This window comes from Nannospalax galili, unplaced genomic scaffold, assembly GCF_000622305.1.
Source record: "Nannospalax galili isolate Female #2095 unplaced genomic scaffold, S.galili_v1.0 scaffold458, whole genome shotgun sequence".
NCBI lineage: Eukaryota > Metazoa > Chordata > Mammalia > Rodentia > Spalacidae > Nannospalax > Nannospalax galili.
In genome coordinates, this window is record NW_008341263.1 from 507,488 (window position 1) to 518,369 (window position 10,882).

General features: G+C 46.8%; 1 protein-coding gene across 4 annotated transcripts in view; it reads left to right on the plus strand.

Moving 5' to 3' along the window:
• The window catches only part of Pnpla4 (patatin like phospholipase domain containing 4), a 39,369-nt gene that overhangs the window by 2,749 nt on the left and 25,738 nt on the right, over positions 1-10,882 (plus strand). For all 4 annotated transcript variants that reach the window (XM_029565186.1, XM_029565185.1, XM_008836719.3 and 1 more), the window contains exons 3-4: positions 6,402-6,496; positions 6,661-6,796. In XM_029565186.1, coding sequence (XP_029421046.1) covers positions 6,402-6,496; positions 6,661-6,796 — 231 coding nt within the window. The remainder of the gene's footprint in view (positions 1-6,401; positions 6,497-6,660; positions 6,797-10,882) is intronic.

Consider the following 10,882-nt stretch of genomic DNA (forward strand, 5'->3'; position numbering starts at 1 on the left):
TCAAGCAAAGGATCCTTCTTCCTTCCGCATTCCTGAGAAGTCAGAGCCCAAAAGCCTGCTTGCAAGGACTTGAATTTGTACCTTGGACTTGTGTGCCTAGCTGTTATGAAACAGTCATAGAAATAAAACTATAGGCATGCAGTTTCAATTAAGTGGAAGAATATTAAGCATAATTTGTTTTTAATTCTCACAGTAAGAAGCTCTGTATTGCACACAGTTTAACCAGAAGTAATAAAAAATAGTCTTCATTAGGTATTTTCTTTAATGCAGTCTATGTTTTTAAAGTCTATTTACTGCTGTCTAGGCTGTGATTAAGCCTTCACTGACTGTGAGATCTGGTCTCTATGGCTGCAGAAAATATTTGTTAATTACTTACACAGACTGGTGGCTTGGAACCGGTAAAGTAAGGATTTAACACATTCGTGCCCAAGGATGGATTTTGAGACTAAGATTTTAAACACCTAAATCTCATTCTCAGATCTGCTTGGGAGCTGCTTTTGGAAGGGACACTGAATTTGAGGCCAAGTTTTCAAAAACTCCCGGTACCTTTTCATCTTTAGGTGGCTGATTTACAGGGAACTAGAAAAGTGATTAAGAGCTGCAGAGATGAGACAGGATGAAAACCCCAGTCAGGGAAAGTGGAAATAAGGTGTGAAAGCTTCCTGCAAGCCAGCAGAATCCTGTGCTTTGAATTGCAAGCAAGCTGCCTCCCAGGATGTTGTCCCACTGAAGCAGCTGGCTGCTTGGTCAGAAGGCTGAGGAGTGATTTTCTCCTTTAAAAGTATATTAATAGTTCCTTTTAATAAGACTAAAAATATCAAAAGATATTAGAGTATTCAGCCGAACAACTTAAACAAAATGTCATCTCCACAGAGATCATCACCAGCCTGTAGACTTGGTTAAAAAAAAAAAAAATTTTTTTTGTCTTTTTGTACATAGGAACTTTTTTTTTTTTTTTAAAGAAAATTTTTTTTTCAAAAAATTAACCACAATAGTGCAAGACATTGCAGAGTGGGAATGGTTGCTGAAGGAAGGAAAATAACAAGCTTAGGTCAGCTGAGCCAGTCACTGGATCTTGGGCTCATCCACCCTGACACATGGAATTGGACTATGAACACTGCAAAAATGCAGGGTAAGGAGGGCCACTCCTCTCATTCCTTAGCTAAAAACATCGATCCCTGGTCAATGTAGTTTTTGGAAAGACAGATATTGACCTGTTGAACCCAGTATGCTTTGTCTCCAATCCCCAGCAAATATAGAAATATATGTTGATTGACTTAAGTATGTGTATGTGTGTGTGCTGTATGTGACCAGGTGGGTGCACCCATAGGTATAGACATGTGAAGGCCCGAGTCTGGTATCTTCCTCAATTGCTCTTCACCCCGTTTTTTGAGGCAGGGTCTCTCCCTAAACCTTGTACTCACCAATTGGCTAGAATAACTGGCCACCAATTTCCAGGGATCTTCCTGTCCCCCATCCCATCATCCCCCATGTTGGGGTTACAGTTACATACTGCCACACCAGGCTTTTTCATTTTATACATGGGTTCTGCAGAACTGAACTGATGTTCACATGTTTATGCTGCAAGCACTTTACCAACACTGAATCTTCTCTGTAGCCTCTGTGATAGATTAACATGACTTGGGAACACCACAATGATGCAGTCACTTATGTAACTGAAATTCTATCTAACGAAAACATTGCATGATTGACCTGAACTTGAGATTTGATGTCATCATGATAGCGAGTCAGATTGCCTGTTTTCCTATTTAATTGGAGATTCATTCAGTTGTATTGTCTAATTGGTTTGATGTGCGTGTATGTGAGTGTGTATATCTCAGTGAATGCGTGAGAGTGTGTGTTCAAGCAATCAAATTACAAGGTAAAAGATTATTCTTTATTGGCAAAGGGCATCCATTTCTTGGTAGAATTTGAAATAACTTGCTTTGAGGTTTCTTTTTCTTTTCTTTCTTTTTTTTTGGTGAGAGTGCATACTCTCTTCAGTCTGCCTCAAATTTAGCCTGTTAGCTCAGTTCTTTCTGATAATACAAGTTCCTCAAGCTTAGCATCTTGTGGCAAACACTGGAGTAATTAATCTTGTTCAGAGCTCGCACATGTATAATTAAGAGGAACACCTGATGCTGGGTGTATTTTAGGTTGTAGTCAAATGTAGACATTGATATGTAAGAGCTCAGTGCATCAAAGCAGTTCGCCGCACTCACAGTTTGCAAGGCAAGCATGATTTTAGTTAGACACCCTGGGGTACTCCAAGATGAGAAAGCACAGTCCTGCTAAGTTCACAGTCTGGTCAGGGAAACTTGTATGTACCTAAAATTAGCACCAGGAAATAGGCTACATGGAGAGTCCAGGTTAACAGAAGACACGTGCATTTGGAAGGGGCTGGCCCCAGCTGTCACCTAGATGTTTTCTGAAGGCAGCCTACAGTCCACCTACTTCAGAGTGTTCAGTGACTGTCCTCAAAGGGGTATCTAGTTATCTCATTTCTCCCTGGAGTTCCCAGTGGACTTAGGGCTTGTTCCAAATTTCTCAGTTTATCTCACGAGGACCTGTGTAGATGAACCCTTCAGTGGCTTGTTGTGATGAATGTCCCCAGTCAGCTTAGGGTTGCTTTTGCTCTGGTCTTTATTATCGCTCTCCCATATCTCCATTTCCCCAGTCTAAGTCCTTCTGATATTTATGGTCTCTGCCCCAAGGTCAAAGGGGAGGGGAGCTTTTGGCAGCCCCTGAGTTTGGAGGCTGGCATCCTTCATATATGGTTCTTGGTGCTGCCAGAGAAAATATTCAGCAAGTCAGTGCCATAAAAGAGCTGGGCTTCTCTGGGCATCGGGCTGTCACACTTTTAATCCTGGCACTCACTAGGGAGTCAGAGTCAGTCAGGTCTTTGTGAGAGTGAGGCAGCTTCCTCTTCATACTGAGTTCCAGGCCCGCTGTGGCTACAGGGAGACTTTGTCTCTCAAAAAAGAAAAACAAACAGCCGGCTTTCTCAGACTTGGTGGTACAAGTCTCTAATCCCAGTACTCAGGAGGCAGAGGTAGCCGGATCGGTGTTAGTTATAGGCCACCCTGGTCTACATAGCAAGTTGCAAGCCAGCCAATGCGGCATCGTGAGACCCTGTCTCAAAAACTAAACAAAACCAGCAAACAAACAAAAAACCCCAAACAAACAGCTGGCTTTCTTGCCTTATTGTTCAGAGGCCCTATATCTGATAGGGACTTACTTGGCTCTGATCAGTGTGAGTGGGACATGCTCTCTCTCCTGCTGAAGCCTGTGCTAGCTGGTTTCTAAAAGTTCCTGGCCCCTTCTCCCTCTGTCTCTAACCTCATAAGTATGACCTGTTTAGATCTCTTTGATTTCTGACCTTCCAGGCTCCCCATGTCCCTTAGGTGTTTCTTTGCTTCCTGTGACAATTACAAAACACCTCAGGAAGGGCATGGACAGATGACTCTGCGATTAAGAGCTCTGGCTGCTCTTGCAGAGAACACAGGTTGAATTCCCAGCATCCACACAGCACCTATCAATAACTCCAGTTCTTGAGGAGCCGATGCCCTCTTTTGACCTCCATGGGCATTCCAGGACATGGGTACACTTACATACATGCAGACAGTACTATACTCATACACATAAAATAAAAATAATAAATAAAATACGAAATAATACCTGAGGTAGTTCACTTACGAAGAGATAAAATTTATGGTGGAGATTCCAGTGCAAGATTGAGAAAAAGTATTGCTTGGGGCCTCTGATAGGGATCATGGCAGGAAACAGGCAGTGGATCTAACTGCTCACCCTGTGGACAGGAAGTAAAGTAGGAAGGAAGAGGACAGGGCTGGGGTCCCATAGTCCTTTTCAAGGCACCCAGCCAGTGAGATATCCTACTAGGCCCCATGTCCTGCTGGTACAGCGTACTTCTCAGTAGCCTCACCATTCAAATTCCAGCACCTACCAGGACAGTGCAGGACAGGCTCAAGGTTGTTAGCCTAGTTCTAAGTGCACAGTCCCTTTGTATGGAAGCCAACCTATCTATAGGGTGTGGGACCAGAACATGGATTTCTTTGGAGGGTAGAGCGGGACCCTGTTTCTGTGTGGCATACCATCACAGAGGACTCTGACGGCACATTCTGCCCTGGGAGGAGGAAGTCACGTGTCTCATAAGGCAGGGCCTCTTTATCCTCCTGACATCTAGGAGTTGGGAGAATAGTATGCTGGGGGATGGAGTGCTTACCTAGCATTGTGAAAGGCGGCTGGACCAGTCCCTAGCATTGAGAAGAAAAGAGCTTCGTAAATCTCATTGTCTAGTCCAGTGCTGAATTCAACAACTGACGGATAAAGGTCAACATACATAACTCCACTTCAAGGAAATAACAAACTAGGTTTGACTGAGCCACAAATGCCCAGGAACATGGATTTAAGTGACCTTGAAGAGCATGTTCTACCATGCAGGCTGTTTGCATGAACTTTTCTAGAGAGAGAGGGGAGTCCTAAATCAGTATATCACATGGCTAGGTGGGTGGGCCACAGCAAAGCACAGGGCATTTCTCCTGTGGGTTTCAGGTGTGAGCAGCATTGTTAGCTCTAGAGATTGGTAGAAGCTGGTTCTCTGCTAAGTTTCAACATCCATTCTGAGAAGTTCCATCCTCATGACGATGCTAGATTATGATGTAAGTAAATATTAACCGACTCAGCCCAGAAAAATGTTGGCTCTTGACCTACCACATCCTGTATCACCACAGCCGAGATGTTCAAGTCGAGTCAGGTCAAGTAGCACACAGGATTAGTGTATGTGAGGCTTCTTCACAGAAGCTTATTGGACAAAAGGCAGATCTACCCAGGCATGTCCATGTGCTTCTAGTACCAAGCTGCAATGTCCCCGACGTCGGCAGCAACCACTTAGCCGGCCCTCTCCCCTTCTGGTGCTGCTGTCAATCATCAGTGTCCTTACAGGGCATCAGTGCAAATGCTTCGGAGGGCACAGAATTAGGGCAGGACCTGAGGTGAAGAGCTGTGGCAGTCTGCAGAAGAATAAGCTGAATTCGAGCTGCAGTCTGGCCTCTAGTGCTTTGTCTTTGTGGACTGAGGTCATTTGAAGAGAGAAGGGAAAAAGGAAGAGAGGGGAGAAGGGAGGAGGGAGGGGGAGGGAGGAGGGAGGAAGGAAGGAAGGACACTGAGGCACTAATGCTAGGGAGGAGAGTGTATCCCTGGTCTAGGGGCAGTTTGGTCAGTGGGGCAGGGGGAGGGAGGTTTTAATGCTATCACACAGCTCTGATTGCAAAAGGAATGAGATCATTTATTCTGAATTCAAATGTGTATGAGCATGGCCTAGGAACACAGAATTTCATTACCCCAAATGCCATGTCCTAACACGGTAACAGTTTCATGAATTTTTGCAGTAAGAGAATAAAGAAAGTCATAAATGAAGGGTGTTTAAAAACACATTGGTGCAAACATTAGGTAGGTGGGTGATTGCAAAGTGGTGAACTCTTTTACTAGAGGCTACACATGCTCTTTGATGTCACTTTGTTCTCATTCATTCATTCATTCATTCATTCTTTTGGTCTCTTTGAGACAGCGTTTCCCTGTAGCCCCAGCTGACCTGGAACTCACTATGTAGACCAGGCTGGATTCCATCTCATAGAGATCTATCTCCCTGCCACCCAAGTGCTGGAATTAAAGGCATGTGCCATGATGCGCAACTTCGAAGACATTTTCAGCCCTTAAGTTGGTGGATTCTAGGAGTCTCTTAGTTCATCAAATGAAGGAGTGACGTGCTACTCCAAACAGTATCAGGCCACACTCAGCGGTGGACAATGAGTGGCTGTTAATGGAGCTAAACCTAGTCCAAGAAAAACATAAATGTGGCTTCTGTTTTTCTGGAATCATCAGTTCATAGAGAGGCGATAGGGAGACCGAGATGTGGGAGACACAGGAGGAGGGCGCCGTGGAAGAGAGAAGCTGGAATTGGGAGCGCGCAGTTTGCGTAGACACTAAGAAAGGTAGCTGACGAGGCAGGGTGGGTGTCCTCTCCCGTGTCAGGGCTTGGCATGTGGGCATCAGCCCAGAGGTGAGTCTCCCTGTGCCTCTCCGAAGAGCTGGAGATGGAGCTTCAGGCTCGCTCCTGCTCGGCTGCTCTTCCGCACCAAGCCACACCCGTAGCCGTAGAGCTTCACCTTTTCATTTCGACGCTGTCTCGTGAAATGACCCCAGCTGTCTTGAATGCTCTGTGCAGCCCAAGCAGGTCTTGAGCTTGTGTCCTCCTCCCTCGGCCTCCTGAATAGCAAAGGTTACAGGCCTAGGGCACCCGGCCCAGCGATATGCAATGTTTGAACCAGGGCGAATTGGTTTGAAGCACACACACGCTGTCACTTACCCATGTTGTTTTGTAGGAATGTAACCAGTTTACCTACAAGTTTGCGGAAGAAACCAGAAGGCAGGCTTTGGGAGCAGTGACCCCAGGTTATGACTTCATGGCCCGATTGAGGTACATGTTTCCCTCCTGCCTTTTTCCCCAGACTGTGTGGAGACAGACTGTTGACGACTCGGTACAAACTGTGGCAAGCTCAGCACTTACTCTGCTAAAATATTTACGAGGTGTTCAATAATTAAAGGTGAGTAACGCAGCTCTGTGCGCACTTTCCTCTCTAGAAGCGGAATGGAGTCGATTCTTCCTTCCAACGCACACGAGCTGGCCCAGAATCGACTGTACGTATCCATCACCAATACCCAAACCAGAGAGAATTACCTGGTGTCCACGTTCTCCTCCAGGGAAGACCTCATTAAGGTAACAAAGCCACATTCCCTGTGGAAGAACCAACACTAAACACTTCATCCAAGTAATGAGCATCGCTGCTTTCTTCAGATCCAGTGTCTCCCACTAGGCCTAGCAGATGCTGAATGCTTAGGGAGTTGTGTCTTTGATGAGTGCATCCACCCGCCTACCTCCCCGTGGTGGTCCAGATGCCTCCGCTGCACCTCAGCTTCTCTCGCGCGGTAGTCAGGCCTCAAGTTCACTAGCTAAAACAAGTGCAAGTTTAGTAGCAGTAATAGTTCCTTCAGCTTGTGTAGCTAATCCTTGGTAGTTTCTGTAAGTCTTTGTCAATGCATCTTCATAGTCCACCTTCCATAGCCCGTTTGTGATCAGCTGCAGCTACGGCAGGCATTATTCCACTCCTTAAAAAAATCTCTCACCGAGACAAAACATCTGGAAGGATTCCGAGATGTCTACATATGCCCGGTTATCCTACCTGCCGGGGTGAACCAATTCTAAGAGGCCGTTCTCAACTCTGAAATGTCATGGTCCCTCTTGGTTCTTCGGTTTGCCTTTGTGCACAAACACATTTGGAACCTGGTCAGTTGAGAATTCATTATCTCTGAATGACCCCTCAGCTCACTGGTGACTTCCAAATAACAATGTGCTTGGTAAGGTAATACATTGAATGCTGTCACGTGGACGGCCTATGCTTTCTTCACATTTGTTTATTGGGAGTGTGCAGGTACACATGCAGATGTGTACTCGTGTGGGTGTGGGTGTGCCACGGCACATGTGTGGGTGTGTGTGCTCCATGGCACGTGTGTGGGGGGGGCTGCCACAGCACCTGTGTGTGTGCCACGGCACGTGTGTGGAGGTCAGAGAACAAGAAGTAGGAGTCAGTTCTCTCATTGTACTGTGTGAGACTCAGGAGGTGAGCTGGGTCATCGGGTTTGGTGGCAGAAGCTCTTGCTGAGCCGTGTCATCAGCCTCTAGGACATGCTTCTCTTAGAAAAATGTTTATTTTTCCTTTTGCACGAATCAAGGCAAGTGTCAGTTGATAGAGTGCATGTTTTCAAATTGCAGAAGGCTGCCGATAAGTGACACAAGTTTTGCCCCTAAATGAGAGCACAGGTGCATTGATACTGAATGTTATGCAGATGCTATAATCTGAATTCCTTATTGAAATGTTGAATTGACAAGTTAACAAATTAGAGGGCCTATACTCAGTGTATCTATTACACCAACTCTGTCAGCAGTAAGCACATCGTCCTTCTGTCTTAGAAAAATGGATGGTATAGTCATACTGTCAATCTTACTGTAATTTTATGTAGATTTGACAATGTAAAGGGAAAAGGCAGGTAAGCCCTGCACTGTCAGAGAGTATCTATGGCAAATACGACACATACTGCTCCTCTGGTTTCCCTACTAAGGCATTGTTACATTTCGGGTTTTTGTTTTGGTTTGTTTGTTTGTTTTTTGTTTTTAAGTTTTGAAAAGATGACATAGAAGGATTGTTGTGAGTTCAAGGCCAGCCAGGGCTACCCAGCATTACCCTATCCAAGAAAAAAAAAAGACCCAATTAATATTTCAATTGATACAAAGTAATTGTAGAATATTCTAATTGATACATAATTGTAAACATTGCACAGTTATTTTGATGCAAAGCACAATGATAAAATCCCAGCCACAGCTCATTCATCCTCTTAAACATTTATCATCTCTTAGTGTTAAGAGCATGGAAGGCCCTTCTTTTAGCTCTTTTAAAGCGTGCAGTCAGTGATGATGGGCCTTCAGCCCTTATGATCTTCGTTCTGTTGTTTGGTACTCCAGTTCGGTGATGGTCGGTTACAACAGTGAATATTGCTATGAGTAGACGTGCTATTGCTGTCTCTTCTGTTTTCAAATAAGAAGTACTTAGAGAACTGGTGTAATTCTTTGAGTTCATTCAGGAGAATTTGCTGACACCGACAGGTCATATCTTGCAAGGACAGAACCGAATAATTACTATGTATCCTGGGTTCTACCAGAAGAGGGCTCCACGTTCAGGGGTGTAGTTAACCTTTTCCAGACTGAAATGAAAGGAGGATGGACAGTTCCCTGAGAGCAGATGGAGACTGTAAGAATGCATGAAATAGCCTCCTGGAATATGCTCACAGCATTTAGTTGAAAAGAGCACGAGAGGGTGAAGACTGGGAAGGAGAGCAAAGCAGACAGCGTGAAAGAGAAATGAAACAAAGCCCCGAGCCAGGCAGGGGCTTTCTCGGGTTTCGGGGTTCTGAGGCAAGCAGAGCCAATGCGAGAGTGCTGTGTGGGGTGTAGCTAGGTCCTCCTTGAGCTCGCGCATTAAGCCAGTCCCGTGGCAGGCTTTGCAGAAGAGAAGGTTTATGGGAAAGGCAGCCAAGCACGGAGATAGGAGACCCCAGTGGGAAACCCACCGCCAGAGCACAGGGCTTCAGGGACACAGAAGCTGCCGAAAGGGGATGACCACAAGGGGCGGGCTGGCTGGGAGCCCTCTCGGTGCACACCCCCAGAACGCCAGTGTTAGCCTCATCTGTGCCGGGACGTTGGACCTCTGATATCACGAGGCCACCAGTAGGCACAGACAGAGGCCTGAGTGAAGGGTCTGTGCTTTACACGTCTTGACAGTCAAACGCCTGAACAGTCAAACCTGGGCAGGGAGCCATTATCCTCAATACACACAAGATACACAAGTCCAAAGTGTCACCTGCAGCAAAGCCAGAGGGAGATCATACATAGCTGAGCTGTGTGACCTCCAGAATGAGTGATTTAAATGTAGCCTTAACCAGCTAAGTGCCGAGTCATAGGGGCGCAGAGTCAGAGAAGCAGAAGGGAATGCGTGGCGCTTCCTGTAAATGAGAAGGGCAGCTGTGCGTGCAGACTGGTGATCATCAAAGCTAAGACTCTGTGCTGTGGGAGTCAAAGGCTGCGATTAGACTGCTGCGATAGCCCTGAGACCCTGAGAGATGCCTCTGAGCTAGGGAGGCCATGTAGTCACTTCTATTCAACACCCCTCCAGGAAGCGGTCAGACTCCTTGGGACCTCGGGAGGATTTCTTTTTCTTATCATTTGGTCGGGGGGCAATGTGGAAGGGACTAAAGGTAACTCCACTTCTCTTTAGGGGACATGGGAACCTCTCAATTCTTGAAGGCAAGGGCTGAAGCATCCTGAAAAATGTCATGGGCCTGAGAATACTTTACAGTATTTTCAAATTCTGTAAGATGGATGGATGGGTGGGTGGATGGATGGATGGATGGATGGACGGGTGGATGGATGGGTGAATGGGTGGGTGGATGGGTGGATGGGTAGATGGATGGATGGGTATGGGTGGATGGATGGATGGGTGGATGGATGGATGGATGGGTGGGTAGATGGGTGGATGGGTGGATGGATGGATGGATGGACGGGTGGATGGATGGGTGAATGGGTGGGTGGATGGGTGGATGGGTAGATGGGTGGATGGATGGATGGGTGGATGGATGGATGGGTGGGTAGACGGGTGGATGGGTGGATGGATAGATGGGTGGATAGGTGGGTGGACGGGTGGATGGGTGGATGGATGGGTAGATGGATGGATGGATGGGTGGGTGGCTATGGGTGGGTGGATGGATGGATGGATGGATGGGTGGGTAGATGGGTGGATGGATGGGTGAATGGGTGGGTGGATGGGTAGATGGATGGATGGGTATGGGTAGATGGATGGATGGGTGGATAGATGGATGGATGGGTAGATGGATGGGTGGATGGGTGGGTGGATGGGTGGATGGATGGATGGGTGGCTATGGGTGGGTGGATGGATGGATGGATGGGTGGGTAGATGGGTGGATGGGTGGATGGGTGGATGGATGGGTGGGTGAATGGGTGGATGGATGGATGGCTATGAGTGGATGGATGGATGGATGGATGGATGGATGGGTGGGTAGATGGGTGGATGGATGGATGGATGGGTAGGTAGATGGGTGGATGGGTGGATGGATGGGTGGGTGGATGGATGGATGGCTATGGGTGGATGGATGGATGGATGGATGGGTGGGTAGATGGGTGGGTGGATGGGTGGGTGGATGGGTGGATGGATGGATGGCTATGGGTGGATGGATG